The following is a 17869-nucleotide window of genomic DNA, read 5'->3' as shown; positions in this document are numbered from 1 at the left end:
CATTTGAAGAATGACAGAGAACTCTTTATGGCATAACCCACATGACAACTCTGGTGAGCTTCTCCAGGGTTTTTGTTTGAAACCTTTGTTTATTGGTTCTTAAAATAGCAGTAGTTCAAACAGGTAGACTCATACAGTATAAAACGAGAAGCAAAACTATCTGGTGCAGGAGTATACCAACAAAAGTAAAGTACTAGTAAAGATAAAGTAAAATTTGCTAAAACATTCAAAGCAATATCAAGAATATCTACTTACAATGCAGTTAGGTTCAAATATGTTAAACACTGAATTCACACAGAAAAGAACTACTGATTTCATGAACCTTGGGATCATAATAACATTCTTCACCACAGGAAACAAAGGTTCAGCATTTTCACAGTTGATACCTGCAGAAAAAGATAAGTGATTGAAAAGGATGCCTAAATGCACTGTCTAACTTAACATTTATAGAATAGAATTTTGTAAATATTTTTAAGTAGAAGATATTGAAAGTAAAAAAAAAAAAAAATCTTTCAAAAAGGTCAACCAGTTTCAACAGCGTTTGATTTAATAAATCATAAATTGAACATCTATTACCTGTCAGGCTCTTTATGAACAGTACTAAAGAAATCTGAGGAAACGGCGTATGCCACAGGATACACACATACCTGTTTGTATGGGAACAGGATGTGAATGATGTTCTCTTCTTAGAAATACTTTGTGCGGTTGAGAGCTCTCTGAGCCAGCTGGCCACTCTCATCGGTTATTTTCTCCCAGTCAGTCTGACCCACCACAAAGCCAATTGCTCTCTTTCTATCAGCATCTTTTTGTTCCTCAAGATCAGCCCACCGCACCTAGAGAGCAAAATGGCCAAGAAACAAACCAAGCAATCATTTGATGGCACAGTAAATGCATGCATATACTAAGGGAGCTGTCAAGATGCAGATAGATGCCAACAAAGCAAAGGAAATCATAGATCATACACTGAGTTATGAGATCCCCAATTAAACGAGTCACTATTTGTGTTGAAAAAAGGCAAAAAAACACTAATGATGTTTTGAGGAAACATGTTTACCCTTTTTTTTCCTGGTTCTGACATTCGGGTGGCATAGTCATCGGGCAGCTGGAGGAAATCCTCCATGCCTGCCATGTCCTCGCTGTCACGCTTCCTCTTCCCTCCACTCACTAAGCCATCCAGCTTGTCTGTATAGGAAAGATGGTTGTCCTGGTGATAACAAGTCTCAAGAGGAGAAAGACCTCCCTGATAATGAACTACCTTTGGATGTTACTCTTTTTTTCTACCCCAGAATGGTTGTCAATTTGTATGACCTTGAATGGTTGTCAATTACGCCCCTCTCTTAACTAATCAGGTCTAGATCCACAGTCAAACAACATACCAGTAGGATATACACAAATATACTTTGTTCAATTTGATCTTTAACAGAAAACATTTGAAACCACTTGCCTTGCAATACAACTTAAAGCAAAAAAAGCTCAACTTGTCAAGCTATGAATGACGAGTAAAATAGTCTTATGCCAATATGGCTTTCCCATATTTCTGAAGAATGTAAAATGTTTTCTAGCTTCCCATGTTTGTACTTTTTGCAATGTCCTTTTCTAATGTCCTTATTTGAACTTCAGATATGTTAATTACAAATCTGTCTACTTGTTCATGGGGTACGTTTTTCAAAGAGATAAAGGTCTTAAAATATACTGTGAATAAAGTTCTACTTTATCTCTAACATACCCCACATTATCTTTTTTCTCACATTTGTGTGCATAGCTAACCTGGAAATACTACTTCAGAAACAAGAAAATGTGTATATTGATATAGTGAATTTGTCAAACCTGGGTTTTAGAGTGATGCAGATTTGATTATGCAGCTTTTCTTATTAGCAGGTAACCGTTTCAAAACGATGCTATTGTGTTCTTAGGTAGCAACATAAGAGGTCTTAAGAGTTGCAACATGGCTACCTAATGTTTTCCTTCTTGCTGCTCAGTCAGAGAACAGAATTAAAGCAGTGCTAACCAGCTGGAGTTGCATTGTATGGCTTCACACAAGTGGACAGTGACCTACACGTTACTCAATGTAAGCACGGTCAGAGGTGTAAGTTTGTAGATGCTATATGAAGATGAGTGTTGTTACTATTTCACGTTGTTGAAAACTGGGTTTAAGACAAATGTCCACATAAACAAAGCAAAATAATGCAGAAATGAAGTAATCACCAGATGTCATCAGCATCACATATATAATAACTACAGCAGCAACAATAATTCTTACCAAGTTTCGCCTCAGAAGTGTCCATCTCCCATTTGCTTTTTGGAAGGTAACCCTGAATTATACAAAGACAGACTTAAACGGTTATTCCTCTGAGGGGCATGGGACAATGAGCCAGGGAAGGGAGGTAGAGAAAGAGGAAACAAGATTTGGGTGACCAGAAAAACAGTGCAGAGGATAATCAAACAATCAAGAACAGTTGCTGATGCACGAAACAAACATTCTATGAGACGTTGGCATGCAAACATTTCACGTTAGGACATTTTTCTCTAAAGTAAGGTCATGATCAAAGCATCTGGCGCAGGTATGACTCTTTGATACAAGCTACTGTATATTTCCACTTTTCTTTGGGTTGAAAACAAACTTCGATCAGTATCAATAAAGGAACTGTACTGAAAACGTAGATGGAATATGGGCCTTTGTGCATCTAAAAGGTCCTCACATGTGATAACAAACATTTTATTTGGTATTTTAATATTTTTTACATCTAAATTCATTTATAATTCCTCAAATAGTTGTATTTAAATGCACTTTTTACTGCCACTTCTTTTTACATGCCACCTATTGCTGACATGCCTGTTATGTTAGTTTCAGAGTAGCAATTTTATAAACACCAAGCTTGTTGCCCAACAGGTCAGCAACAGCTAAATAACACTGACTGCAAGATTAATTTTGATGGTCAATACCATCAACTTCAAGCAAATGGACTGAGCTAATGGCATGCCGCCCATCTTCAACTTTGCCAAACTGCACATACAGTAGTTTTACAATTGAATCCATTCATTCATCTGACTATGAATAATACTTTACTGAGTATTAAATTACCCATAATTTCCAGTATAACTTGGAAAAGCTAAAACATAAAAAAATAAATAAAAAAAACTTATATTTAGCGAGTTGTTGTTTGTGAACCATGTGAAGAAAGGAAATTCAAATGACCACCACAAGCCGAATTCTACCGAGGCAAAAACAAGATATTTTGTGATGAATGATGTAGTACAGTAGACCTACCGTGCTGTAACAGGTGTAATAGCTGTGTGCCGGGATGAACCTTGTTTGTGTATCAGTAGATTTAAGGTTGTGGTAGTCATTACAGTTTGGCTACTGCCACGCAAAACACTGCATTTCATCAACAGTGAAACATTGTGGTATCATGATTTGTAGCTCAAGACCTGGACAACATGCGGCAATTTTAGGCATCAAGAAATTCTCAACTGTAAAATACATTTCTTCCACAAAAGGTTAAATATGGTTTCCATCCATGAACAGATGCTGGGTATAGAATGGAGACAAAAAATATAGAGCAAAAAATGGCAAAGCCTTTTCAGACCTAGAATTGGAAGCAAGAATACAAAACACCTCAAAAGGTTTCACAAAATGTACCGTATTATCATTACTGTAGAGCCAGTCTGAGAACCAGTAAAATAGGTATTTTGTACAATAGGTCAATAAAACTCAAATAAAAGTCATTGTACAGAAATTATTTATGCTTTTTCAATTAAAACAACCTTATTAAGGAGTACCTTGCCAATAATGTATTTGAATCATAGAGCCAATCGTGTAAAAACCCTTTGCCCATCATATGATTATTACATGATCAGCAGATTTTACTGTAAAATAATAATGAAAACCATAATAAGTTAAACTTTTAACATACTTGTCAAACTGGTGTTTGGTCATACTGGTTTTACCTGGTCATAAAAAAAATAAAACATGAATTGAGTTTCCAGGTGGTTCTTCTTTTCATACATTTTTGTATTTCTTTTTACTTTTTTTCAACCAATTGTTTTGCCTTAAATGCAAAATGATATGAGTAGGCCATTTATTTCGACCAATTTGTTTTTCTGCCTTGAATGCTACATTTTACGAGTGGTGTCCCATTTCTTCCACCAATAGGCGTGGCTATGAAAGGGAACATTCGTTTTTGTAAATCACACCGCACTCCACGCATCCAACACACAAAATGGGGACCCTCTTTTCTGATGAACCATGACTATGTTTTTGTAGTTCTTTCAATGATCTTCATTTTCTTTACCTGTGATGTTTTTTAGGTTGAGGTTACAACAGTGCACCTTTTTAACAATGATACTTAGTACTGGTTAGTTTATAACAACAATTGTACCCCATCAAAGCCATGCCCACTGGAGGAAGGAATAGGACAAAATGCGTAAACTGTAGCATTGAAGGCCAAAAATATATGAATTGGTAAAAAAAAAATAGCTTAAGTTGTTTGAAAAAAAAAACGTCAAATAAACTTCGACAATTCATGTTCTTTATGACCACTTTCTGTATCTTTTTTATCACTGTATTCGCATTCTTCTATATTCTATATCAAATGACAAACATAACAGTCAAAACCCTAAACATGAAAGTATTGTAGGGTTAGGGTTAGCATTTTCAGGGTTCCCAATCAATTTTCCATAACTTTCCATTATAGTTTATATTATTTTCCATTAAAAAAATCGTATCGTAAGAAGTTTTCCTGTTTGAAATACCCAGTCAATGCTCGAAAGTATTCCTGAAAACTAACACTGATAATGTGAATAATACCAGCCAGTATGAATAATCATATTTGTGTGCAGAACTACTGCCATTCCTAAATCTACTTGAATAGTTCTGTGTGGTGCATGTTAGTAAACTGTCGCCAATAATAAATCTCCACCCTACCAAACTACTTCAAACTTACAGTCAGTGGGTCATTCCATGTCCAATGAACAAAGAAAAGTAGATTTCAACCTTCATCCTCTCAGAGATTTGAGTTAGAAACCAATATGGTAAGCACTCCAGCAATATCGTTTTGGAGAAACAACATTTCCAGGAAATTAAACTAATGGATGAAACATTTTATGTTTTAATTGTCAAGAATCCATATTTTTTAGTAGCCCTATCTATTCCATTTACAGAAATGATGCGTGGACTGGTAGTGTTGCTGTAAATATTAGCAGCTAAAGTTTTGAAAACCATTTTTTTTTTGCAATATGTCCAGCTGTCACATTATCTTGATTAATCCTCAGAACTGTTGCCTTATAATTGAATCCTGAAACTTTGAATGTCACAATACTATGCCATTAACGCAATTATAATTTAAATGGGTACATTTGCAGTATTACATCTTGTATGTCATTACTTGTTCTCAATGTTAGGAACTTGCATTGTCAAGTTGCTCTAAGCTAAATGCCACAAGTTTGTTCATTAAGGGGACTTATTTGTCAATATTTGCTCTAAATGAGTATAAGGAAGTATGGGTGTAAGTACTACAGCCATGCTCCTATATGTATTATTAGCCCAGTCATCTAATACTAAATTATCCCTACGCACAGCTCCATCTAATCATTATAACAATCTTTTGATTAGTCGATTAACGTTGTTTATCTTTTTACTGTACAATTCACAATGCCAACACTCATAGAAAGATTAATGCTGTTCTTCAGTGCCAAATGGGGTTGTTGTGTATGGTGTTCTCCACAAGAGGTCACCTCCAACCCAGGAATCACAACATTAATAATTAAGCTGTCTTTTTCATAAACTACATCAATCAATTTAGCTATGTTGGGTTCAACATAGTAAATATTACTACCTATGCAATACCAACAACTCAAAACTTACCATTTGGTGAAAGAATGCTTGTAGCACGCAACAAAATGTATCCATCTGCTATAGTTAAATGAACATAGCGCCTGCTAAAGCCTAATTTCAAGTGTCCCGCTCTACCATCTTAAGAAACATTTTAAATACCTACACATGATCGTACAACTGTGGAAAACGGTCATTTCAGCAATGCGAACTACACAAAGTGCCACATTACTGGGTTTCAGTCAGAAGTGTTCACTTCCAACAGATGGTTTTGGTTGCTGTTGCTTTAAGCAAATACTTGACAATTCTCCTGAAAACTAAACCCTCTCATGAACCATTTACCACATTTCCAATATTCAAACTTTTTCCGGATTAATGTATGGCAATTCAGCAGAAATCAAATTTTAAAAAAACTACCACAAAACATTGACTTAATTTTTGTTACCACACTTACCAGCCCTTGTGTCAGTTGTTAATACGCAATGAATAATGTGTAAACTGCATTTTGATCCTGCCTGATTGTTGAGTTTGAGACCACTTACAGAAACTATTTCTGTTAATTAAGATGTCAACTGCTTTCTCAATAGTTTAGCTCCTTGTGCTTGGAAATCTTCCCAGATATTGCACTTCTACAAATTTCACTGACCCTAATGTGAGCATCCTCAATTACGTTTTTGACACACAGCAAATACCAGGAATAATGGGTTTGACAACTATATGGCTACAAGAGCATGCAATCTTGATCCTACCAGATCGCTTTCTTCCTCTTCCTCTTTCTTGATCTCCTTTGGTTCATCATCAGGATTGAAATCCTCCATTTCAACCTTGAACATGAAAGCATCCAATTACCTTCAATTGAAACCCATGGCATGCTGAAAGTTTAGAGGATCAATAATGCTCCTGAAACTCCTTTATATATTGGCATATAGGAGAGGAAGATGCATGTCCACTTGTTAACTTCATTGGTTGCCCAAGATTTCATGACATGGATACTGAACTAAAGCTAGTTTTGTTGATCATTTATGTTTACTGATCCTTTTAGATTAGGTGAAGTCATTTTAGGTGAAATGTAAACCATATATCATATAAACCAGTCTTGACGTATAATACCTCTTCAATGGCGGCGTCCTGAAGCAGGGACCTCACATCCAAACGAACCATATGCCGTGGCGAGGGCTCCCAGTGACTTAACATCTGTAGGAATTATATTCAATGAAAACTACATGCTTTAAACTTGCCAAATTTGCAAATGTGCCATCAACAGATGGTGACAGTATACAGACCTTGCTTATGTCCTTCAGTGTGCGTGCATGGACATTTCTCTTCGCACATGTCTGATTGTCCGCAGTGATTTCAGCAAGGTACACCTAGGGAAGGATATATATTTGACTCGTTAACTCAGGGACTTTTTTTGGGACGTCTTATAATATTTAAAATCCTTCTCCCCCTTTATTTGACTATGGCATTCACACATGCAGCGGCGCGACAAAGCTACAAGCAGAAACACATTGTCAATGAAAATCAGGATTGGGGTTAGAGCCGAGGGGGGGTTTTGGGATTTACAAAAGTTGAGAACTGTTAAACTTTTTGTGAAGCTGAGGCACGTTAACCAACCAACTGCTCCCATATCGAAACACGTCATGTCCAAATGATTGCAATCTCCAACCGTTCCAGTGCTATGTCATATATTTTTGTATGATCAACGAGATTTACACAAAAACGTAGTATTGGCTATTGTCATCTTGGCTTTCGTCTGTTTTTTGTAAAACAGACAATGACAATCCAATCGAGGCCGTTAATAACTAACCAGTGTAACTCTAACTACCTAGCTGCACATAGGTTCCACTTTGTCAACATCCCTACAGAGATTTGATATCATGCTAGCAGTGTTAAAGAACGTTAAATCTGTGCGCCCCGCCTGTGCATATATGAATGCCATATTACATATTCCCATTTAAAAAAGGCACAATCCTGTCCGTTTTCTTTAAGAATTTGAAAGAAAAAACAGAACATATAGAGTCCAAATTGCTCACCTCAAAGCCTTTTGTTTTGGCTGCACTCCAGAACTGGTCAAAATGTTTCACCTTCTCGTTAATAGTGTCGATAATGATGAAGGGGAAAAAGCCATCATCCAGGGTTTTCTTAAAGGTTTTAAGCATGCTGCTCCGATACGTTTCTTCCATCTCTGGCTCAAACTCGTATTCAAGCACCTGGAGAAGGAAGTGGTGTTGAACATGTTTATGGTTCACATTAAGGTCACCATTTGTTTATGTACGTAATTTTGTCACTAGCTAACATCCATGCATAATACCAATAATGCATTCACAAAGGCATATGAATCTCAAGCGCATTAAAGGCATATGAATCTCAAGCGCATTAAATGAATATACGACAACAGAAGTGAAAAGGTTCCCACCTTGTTTTTGATACGTTTGCCTGTATCCGGGTCCTTCTCTACCTTTTCCACTTCAGTCATGAAGTAATCATCTAAACCAAGCACTCTCGGTGGGGCGCCTCCACACTCTACCTCCTTGTCCTTAACAAAGCAAAAAATATGGAAGCTTATCAAGAGTGACAGTACATTGTTTGAGCTTTTACTGAGAATTACTTTGCTAATTTGTTTTGATGATCCATCAACGTCAACTGACACCTATTCAGACATGAGTGAATGCCGGGCTGCTTGTTAGACTGGCTCTCCGAGGGCAAACACCTGTGTTTACGGTTCCTTCCAAGGAATTCCAACTTAATTCAATTCAACAATCCAATGTCATCACATCATGGTTGTTGTGACTGTTCTTCAAAATTGAAAACCAAAAACATTTATTTAACTCACCCTGATGAGCTTGGCAACATGGCTTTTCCCACTTCCTGGAAGTCCTCTCATTATGATGACAATCTGGGGAACAACAAAAGTGGTTATAGAAATGGTACCAGTCATGTCGAGACAGCATGTGTGTGACATGTTAAGCCACCGAGAGCCAGCCGTCATTCGCACCCTGTCGGGACGAGAAGATCTGCCAGGTGGTTTGAGAAGGTCCTCCACGTTCTTGATCTCTGGTTTCTTCTCCACCCGCTGGGGAGCAGGTTGTGGTGGAGGTAGTGACGGGGAAGGGCCAGGACCTCGCTCCTCGGGGTAATTCCTTCGGTCACCTGAGACACAACGCAATCATCATCACTCACACCCTGACCATTAGCTCTGGGGCCAAGAAGAAGTGCACCTATCCATAATAAGAGGTAGTGCCTGACGTACTATATGGTGAGGAACCGTGGTCATAGCGCTCGGGCCCACCGCGCTCATATGAGGGTCTATCGTATGCAGGACGTCCGTAGGTCTCCTCTTGATCTCGGCTGCTACGGCCTTCTCTGTCCCGCATGTCCCTCTCACGATCTCTATATCCAGGACGCGGAGGGGGTCCTGGAGGTGGCCTAGGCAGATGATGGAGGAATGGTTAATTCAGCTACTCAGCAACAAGAGGGATTTCCTTTCTCAGACCATCACATGGTTCTAACCATCTGGACTAATCACACAGCACAATGTGATATACTACCTTTCTTCAACAACCATGGACTGTTTGCTTGAAGCAACAAAAAAAAAGACAAAAACAAATGTTACACTGGGGCCAAGTTACCCCAGAGAACATAATCTGTGGTTCTGTTAAAACCACAAAGTTCTTCAGTGTTACCTGTCATCTCTGGGGGGGTATCTCTCCCTATCGAATCGTTCTCTTTCGTAATCAGGAGGCGGCTTCTCTCTGTACATTTCTCTTTCTCTGCTGTACTCCCGACGCTCCATGTAAGGGTCAACCCGCCTTTCGTAATATGGATCTCGGTTGTAAGGATCTCTTAGGTCTGGGCAGAAAAGAAAAACATTTATTTTAAATATTGAATATGCTAAATGAATAAATGTACACTTACATAATGTACTGCCACAGTTACTCCTATAGAAAATTATTATTATTTCTGGGGGAACAAACCTTTATCATAAATTCTTTCTGAAGGAACTGGATCCGGCCTTAACACAATCCTCTCACCGTAAGAAATACGTTCCACAGTTGCACCTGGTTCTGAAAATACAAACAGGTTTCAAGTTTTGGCTAGCATCCAAATTGTGTCTTCCTTTTTAATGCCCCCCCACCCCGCCAATGTTCCATACCATGCCCATGCCCGTAATCCACTGTTTTCGGAATAATTGGTGGTTTGGGAATAGGTGGCGCAGATGACAGGTAACTTGTATTTGAGTAGGATTCACTGGAAGCTAGCTGTCCAGATCCAACCATAGTAGCCTGTTATGAGAAAATAGAATGTTACATATTCAGAAAAAACTACCAATGTTAAATAAAAGTTTTTATTTTTAAGAATAAAAACATAACTGATATTTGAAGCATCACTGATGTGTGTCATTTACCTTCAAGGCGCTCCTCACTTCTGGAGGAATCTCTAATCCCAACAGACCTGGAGGTAAATCAGGTGTGGGTTCAGATGAACCAAGTTGAGCTTCCCCTCCGGGGCTCTTACCTTCCTGCATTTCTCTAATCCCAAAAGAGACAACACAACAGACTGAACTTCCTTGTGCATGTTCTACAGTAAGTATCAAAATGAATCCGCAAGTGGGGCTAATAGGAACAATGCAACGTACGTGCAGGGTTTCTTCAGATTACGGTGTAAATAATGTTATGATCTGCATACTATATTATATGTGGTTTGTAATGAAACAGAAACATGTCATTACCTTATCAGCTTGAGCTCTTGCGCAGCTTTCAGGATGATTTCATGCTGCCGTTGAGAAAGAGCTAGTATGCCAGAACTGACTGCTTGCGGCGTGGGTTCTAGGGGGCTCTCTGGAACGTTTCTGAGGGGTACAGACTGCGGTGGGGGTGGGGGGATATCCAAAGACTCTGATCTGTGATCTTCGAAATGGGGTCTCCGACCCTCAAAGTCTGGGGGATACCCTCTCTCCTGTGGGGGTGGCCTTGCGGGTCTTTCCCATTCGGGAGGGGGTGGGTAGGGTGGGTCCTCGTGTCGGTAAGGTGGCTCCTCGGGATACTCACGTATCCTGAGCTCTCCTCTTCCCCGCTCACCCCCTTCGTACGGATATGGACGCTCTCGCTCCTCCAGCCATTTCTCCTCCCGGAAGTGCTCTGGTGGCCGTGGCCCGCGAGGAGGGAAAGGTGGGTAGTCCCTTTCGGAATGTTCTCTGTCCCATTCCCCGTGGGGCTGGTAATAGTCTGGATCCCGCTCAAACCCACGGGGATGATAATTGTGGGGGGGAGGCCGTCCATACCCATCGTCCGCGGGCCCGAATTCCTCACTGTAATCCTCGTTGTACCCCTCTTCCAGTTCTTCTTGGGGTGGAGGCGGGCGCCTCATGCCCCTGCCCATTCCTCTGCCCATTGGCCGATGACCCATAGGTCTCCTCCTCATGAGGCCTCTATCCATCATTTCGTGAGGTGGGGGAGGGGGGCCTCTGGAGTGGGGGGGCTGGGGCCAGCCGGGTTTCCTCTCAAGCTCTTCGTGGTAAGGAGGGGGCCTCATCAGGGGCCTTTCCATGTCGCACGGTGGGGGGCGTCTCATGTCTCTCTCCATGTTATGGTGCATGGGTGGTCCTTGTGGGTCGTGCCCACGATGGATGGGTGGCCCATGAGGATCCACTTCAAGTCCCTGGTCCATCGTGTCATGCAGAGGAGGCGGCGGACGCTTCATACCCATGTGCATGAAGCCAGGACGACCGCGAGGGGGACGGCCACGGCCAGGGGGGAATGGAGGTCTCATGCCTCGAATGGGAGGCCTCCTGTCCGCCATCCAATATGGATCCCCTTTTTCCCAGTACTCCTGGGCCTCTGGCTCTTCCCAGTGCCCTCCACCCATTGGATGTCCACCTCTCACGGGCTCTTCATAGTATTCTTCTTCTTCCTCTTCTTGGTAGTGGTGCTCCTCTGGAACCCACCTTTCCTCCTCAAGGGGTGGTTCTTCTGACTCTGCTCCGCCGTGTTCCTCTAAAGACGACTCCTGCCATTGGTAGTCATCCTCTTCTACGTGTAGCTCCTCGTGTGGTTGTCTGTAATTGTATGACATCTGGTCGACCTCCTCTTCAAACGGAACACGGTTGGGATTCAACCCATGAGCTGGGCCTTCCGGGCCACTGGGTATCCCTCCACGGCCCCTCATCCCCCGGCCCTGGCCCCTGATAGGTCCTGGTGGATGGCCACGTCCCCTGCCACGAGGCATATCAGGCGGAGGGATTGGCTGACTAGGCATGTCTTTTCTTGGAGGCCCTGGTGGCCCCTGAGGCTTCGGCCCTTGCTGGGGTCCGGTATTGTTGAGATTTTTCTGCGCTGGCCCATCCGTGTTGAGGCCGCTCTTGATTGGAGGCGTGTTCTTCAGAGAAGCCGGGGAAGGAGTCGATACAGCAGGAGGAGTCTCTTTCTCATTTTTCATAGCTTCATTACTCCCAGGTTCCCCTTTCTTGGTTGGTTCAGGTTTTACTTTGGAGGTTTGAGGAATGGGGTCGTTTTGCACAAAAAAGCCACCTAGTGTGTCCATGGTGTAGTCTTCTTGCTCTACCTGTTTTACATTCATCAGTGAAGTTGGCAGTTGTTGCCCTGCTGGTTTGGAGGCTTGGAGTGTGTCATCCTTAGTCACAAGGGGTTTAGAACCAGGTTCTGGTTCAGGATGAGGACCTGGAGGATGTTGTCCAGGAGGGTGTTGTCCCGGAAGATGTTGTCCAGGAGGATTTTGTCCAGGAGGGTGTTGTCCCGGAGGGTGTTGTCCAGGAGGATGTTGTCCCGGAGGATGTTGTCCCGGAGGGTGTTGCCCAGGAGGGTGTTGTTGTTGGGGACCAGGGTGCCGTTGCTGGGGACCAAGGAGTCGTTGCTGGGGTCCAGGGGGTCGTTGCTGGGGAACAGGGTATCGTTGCTGGAGACCAGGGGGTCGATGTTGGGGACCAAGGGGTCGTTGTTGGGGACCAGGGGGTTGTTGCTGGGGGCCAGGGGGTCGTTGCTGGGGAAAAGGGGGTCGTTGCTGGGGAAAAGGGGGTCGTTGCTGAGGTCCAGGGGGTCGTTGAAAAGGTCCAGGGAGTCCATGCGGGGGTCCAGGTGGTCGTTGCAGGGTTCCAGCTGATTGTTGCTGGGGCGGTTCAAAGCGAGGAGGAGGGCCCTGTCTTGGAGGTTGTTCAAATCTCATATGTTGCCCAAAACGTGGAGCATTTCCTCTCTGAGGATGATCAAATCTCTGCCTTTGATCAAATCTGGGGGGTCCTTCAAAGCACTGCTGCTCAAACCTTGGTCCATTTCCTCTTGGACCATCAAATCTGTAAAATATAAAAAATCTTGTAAGAATCGACTGAGAATACATTTTACAATGCAATAAAGAGAGCACTACCCAAAGTTGCAATGGAATTCATGAATTACCGTGGGCCTCTAGGGTCTTGGTAGTGCGGTGGCGGACCTGGAGGGGGGCCAGTTGGTCTCGCACCTCTCACAGCAGGTCCTTCTCCTCTAACAGGCGGTCCAGAGGAACTGTAGGGTTCTGACTGTGGCCTTGGTCCAGGTGGTCCACCAGCTAGTCCCCCAGTGGGAGGTGGACCCGAGGCCCCTGGTCCAGTGGTGGCTATAGCCTCCATACTAGACATAGAAGGGCTGGCCATATGTTGCATTTGTGCATCTGGTCCTGGGGGTGGGTACTGTCCACACTGCCCCATCACTCCACCACCAGTGTACTGGCTGCTGCCATAAGGCACCATGGTTCTGAGGGTGCTCACCCGCTCTTGCAAGTGGGCATGGGTGGAGTTCATTTGCTCCTGCCACTGCTTCCACTGATGTTCGTAGTCTTGCAGCTGGTCTTTGTGCGGGTACGACTGAAACTGCTCGTACCATAGGTGGAAGGTGCGGTCCCAGTCCTGGAAGACAGGGGCGAACTGCTGCTGCTGCACCTCGTAATGCCTCAGCTGCATGTCAACAGGCATCGTCTGGACCAGAGGATGATAAAAGTTATGGAGAGCTAGGACCACCGTGTCACAGTGCTGATCAAACATTTAACAGTGGGAAAAACGTAAACGGCGCTACCTGTAGATGTGATGGCTGCTGAATCAGCTGCTGGTACTGCTGCAGGATCTTCTGCAGCTGCTCGTGCTGCTGCATGAGGGCCTGGTACTGGATGCCTGCCCTCTGCTGCTGCACCTGTTGCCACTGGGCCGCCGCAGCCTTGAGCTGCTGCAGGCGGGCCGCTTCTTCGGGGTCCTGAGAAGTGACTTCTGGCTGCTTGAACACACAACGAGGGCAGAGCGGATTCAATGTCATCGTTTAAATGGACCCTAGGTTTCTGTGTGAAACGTTCACACCAGCATTTCCCTTATGGACAACGCAAACGGAACGGAAAAATAATTAAACCACACAAACAGGATTTAAAAAAATAAATAATTGGAGACACACATAGAACAGAATATGAATTAGATTGCACATGAAAATAAGTTAATATGGATCTTGGTCTCGTGCTGAACTGTTATAAACAGTCATATCCCATTTACCAAACGTCTACAAGCCTCAAACAGAACAACTTAAAAATAAATATATTCATAATCTTTCTTGGCAAAATATTCTGATCTAGCCACATTGTTTTTATGTCAATATGTCAATGTCTAGTGTCCAACCATGATCTTTGATCTCCTTATTCAGAGTAAGAGCATTGGTGTTGAGCATTAGGGGCAAATATGATCTTTTTTTATTCTTACCTTTTCCTCTGGTGGAGGTGGAGGAGGGGGCTCCTCTTTAGGAGGTGGGGGTGGAGGAGTACTTTTTGGAGGTTCGGATGGGGGTGGAGGATCAGGCCCTGATGGCTGGCTTTTAGGGAGTGATGGTTGACTGTCCCCCTGGCTCTGATTCTGTTGCCCTTTCTCATTTTTCAGCCTCTGCAAATTTGCAAGGTGCTGCTTGTACCAGTACTGCTGCTGCTCCTGAGATTGAATAATGACATGGACATCAGACACACAGCCTTCACAAGGAGGGAGATGCTGGTGACTAAATGAAGATGGGAGTTACAATAGGTACAAGTAAGCCAATATGGTAATAATGGGCCCAGTCTGACCCTGTGTTGTTCTGTGCATCTGACAATAAGACTTTAACTTGAAACGTACACCTAGCTTAAACAGACACAACCACTGCAAAAAGCCTCAAGTATGAATACAACTCATAATTCCTTGTTGATATGAAAAGTAACTGTTCAAATCATACTCTCCGGACCTGTTAAGCTCAACAGAAACTAAACGGATGAGGCCTGCCATTTTATTTGTGTTCTTTCAAGGACGTCATCACAGGCGAGCACCACTTCATGTGAAAGCACATGCAAGATGTTACCTGCAATGACATAGACGAAAAATCGTGTTTTTCCTCCTCAGGCGTGGAGGAGTTGGCCTGCTCTTTAGGGGGAGTCAGTTCTCTCTTGTTTACCTCTTTTGATGTGGGAGCACCATTGTTCTGGGTGGTCACCGGTGGTGGTGTTGGCTCGGGTTGAGGAGGCTGTGCCTCCTTGGTCTGTGGTGGTGGCGGCTGGGGTTGATTTTGTTGAGGTGGACACCTCATTGACTGGGTCTCGTCCTGGAAGTAGGATGGTACACCGGGACCCATGTCAGTGTATCCGGACACTTCGCTTTGCCATGGGCCGGGGCACCCGATCGCAGAACCCCCGCCGTAAGCATTGGCATCATTATTGTGGTGCAGCACAGACTGAAGCTGTTTCTGATGAAGTTGCTGCAGCTGCTGCATTTGCTGAAGATGCTGCTCCCGCAGACTCGAAAACAGAGAACTAGATGGGGGTGCTTCATATCCTCCAAATCCTGCTACCTGAGGAGACGGGCCCCTGACCTGTTGGTCTCTGGGCCCACTAAAATTCTGCGCTGGTGGCTGAGACCCACCGTAATTACCCCAGGAGGGATACATGCTCTGAAGCTAGCAACGCGCAGGCCTTTGTGCTCACATAAAGCCGGTGTTCTCTAAACTCAACAATCAACGACTCTCATCTATCATTGAAATTATTTATTTTTACTCGTGCGAAAGAGACCACAAGCAATCGTAAATTTTAAACTGGTTTGCTTAAAAAGTAAATCCCTAAAATTCGACCCATCTGTTTTTCGTTGTCCGCTACCCTTTGCTTACAAGCTAGCCAGCTAGCTGCGTGGAACAGGAAGCTGCGTACTCTAGTGAGGCTGTGATTGGGGCTGGATGTTGCTACGTCATGTCCACGTGATTTCTGAAACGTACACGTTTTCTTTATTTCGACATTACGTTAAAGTGGAACTGAATCGAGATTAAACACAGTGATATTATAATAGTATATACATTTAATGACATAAAAAATGTATAACATACAACTGTATGCCTTATTATATAAATAATGAATATCTCTAGCGTGCAAATTATGTACTTAGGAAGAACCGGGCGCCGCCATGTTTAAATGACGTATACAGCTGACGTCACGAAAATGGTTGCTCTCAATTTCAACCCGCCAAAATGCATAAAAAATTGAAGATCAACTCATAATTCCTATCCCTGATCATTCTATGGCGTATGCTTTCGAATCAATATGTAATTATGTTCCCGCAGTTGTTCCATGATGCAGAAGATGTGGTTTTGTCGGAAGATATGAATATAGTTGACACTGACAGGTTGAACAACACCGAGTGGTGTAACGTTACTACTTGACAAGTAGTAGGCCTACATGTCGTAAATGCACGACAATGCCATGACAACATCGACATGATCAAAGAGGCAGACCTGCATGACCTGGGTGTTGGTGGTCCACCAAAATCATCGTGCATCATTGAGCACAGGCTCTTCCCCATGCTGTGTGAAGAGAAAGACCTTAGAGGTGGCCATGCTTTCCCTGAAAGATGTTCCGGTTATATGGTTAGCATAGGATAATATGTGTTATATATTTAGTATACTGTTTTGTTTATTATTTGGTATATTTAGGAGAGGGTTAGTATATTATATGTTAGCTTATCATCGGTGTAACTTATGATCTGAGTACTTATATTTGGGAGGACAAACCCGTTGGAGTGTTTTTCCTGAAATACGTTTTAATAGTTATTCCTGGGGAAATTATGGAATTAAATTATTAAAAAAAAATTAAAAAAACTTTCTCTCCATCAGGTCATTCCCTAGAGCCAACCATAGACAGCATAGAATTCAGGGTAATGATGTGGTCCTCATAGCACTCAAAAAAATCTCTCATCTCCTGGGTCTTGCTTATAGGCATTCAACGCAGCGCAGCACCCTATGGAAAAAATCAACGATGTCATCGCGATTGGCAATTACAAATAAGGCCTGCAGACTGATCAAAATGGTTAGAAGTTACACCTTCATATTCAATCACAAAAATTTAAATGTCACGCTCTTATTCGCTGCCACACCATTGACCGTTGGCTAAGAATGGCGCTTTGCCGCTGTTCAAAAGTTGCACTCAATGCTTCCGCCTTCCGGTGTAACTGACGACCTTGACCTTTCATACATTTCATTCATACAGACCCTACCAAAGCCATAGAAAAAAATTTCTATGGCTCTGGGCCCTACCTTCTGAAACGCTCTTACATTCGCTATTGAAACACTCTCACGGTCACTACTGACATTACTTGTATGAATACGTGTGAAACGCTTGCACATCCTCATGTAAGAGCATACATAGGCCTACATATAACTGAAAAACGTATACATTCACATTTGAAACATTTATACAAATATATGAAACACTTGCACATGAATCTAAACTTTTTACATCTTGGTAATCATATGCAAGAGATTCAGTTATGAATCTATACGTGTTCAACAATATATATATACATATATATATATATATAGGCCCTATATATATATACATGCATTTTTATATGTGCATGCATGAGTGTTTCAGAGATACGTATAAATGTTTCACTTGTATGCATCTAAGCATTTCATATGTATGTGTATATGACACAGATGTATATATGTATGCGTGTGTATTTCTCATATGTATGTGTTAGTGTTTCAGACAAGTATGTATAAGGTTTTATAT

At 42.5% G+C, this 17869-nt stretch overlaps 1 protein-coding gene across 3 annotated transcripts; it reads right to left on the bottom strand.

Annotated features, from left to right (window-relative positions):
• Nucleotides 1-62: 62 nt before the first annotated feature.
• ylpm1 (YLP motif containing 1) lies at nt 63-15992 on the bottom strand. 3 transcript variants are annotated; one of them, XM_047021323.1, is made up of 21 exons: nt 15178-15992; nt 14556-14777; nt 13891-14085; nt 13237-13793; nt 10560-13136; nt 10236-10359; nt 9984-10113; nt 9805-9894; nt 9514-9679; nt 9081-9256; nt 8826-8980; nt 8664-8726; nt 8247-8366; nt 7864-8040; nt 7114-7197; nt 6941-7024; nt 6580-6654; nt 2261-2312; nt 1055-1182; nt 648-833; nt 63-386 (listed from the first exon to the last, which is right to left on the bottom strand). In XM_047021323.1, the coding sequence occupies exons 1-20, from the start codon at nt 15757-15759 to the stop codon at nt 687-689; spliced, it is 5904 nt and encodes a 1967-aa protein (XP_046877279.1). In that variant the 5' UTR covers nt 15760-15992; the 3' UTR covers nt 63-386; nt 648-686. The 3 variants fall into 3 exon arrangements, with proteins under 3 accessions (XP_046877279.1, XP_046877280.1, XP_046877281.1); XM_047021324.1 differs by having other exon boundaries at nt 15271-15992; XM_047021325.1 differs by having other exon boundaries at nt 13891-14082; nt 15271-15992.
• Nucleotides 15993-17869: the final 1877 nt, after the last annotated feature.

Source organism: Hypomesus transpacificus, chromosome 6 (assembly GCF_021917145.1).
Source record: "Hypomesus transpacificus isolate Combined female chromosome 6, fHypTra1, whole genome shotgun sequence".
Classification (NCBI taxonomy): Eukaryota; Metazoa; Chordata; class Actinopteri; order Osmeriformes; family Osmeridae; genus Hypomesus; species Hypomesus transpacificus.
This window is presented reverse-complemented; position numbering and strand designations above follow the sequence as displayed.

Excerpts from the sequence above, each read along its gene's own strand:
- ylpm1 (XM_047021323.1), bottom strand. The coding sequence starts at position 15,759 with ATGTATCCCTCCTGGGGTAATTACGGTGGGTCTCAGCCACCAGCGCAG. Across the intron at positions 9,680-9,804 it reads AGAAAGAATTTATGATAAAG|ACCTAAGAGATCCTTACAAC; the intron begins GTTTGTTCCCCC and ends TTTTCTGCCCAG. Across the intron at positions 9,257-9,513 it reads TACCCCCCCAGAGATGACAG|GCCACCTCCAGGACCCCCTC; the intron begins GTAACACTGAAG and ends TCATCTGCCTAG.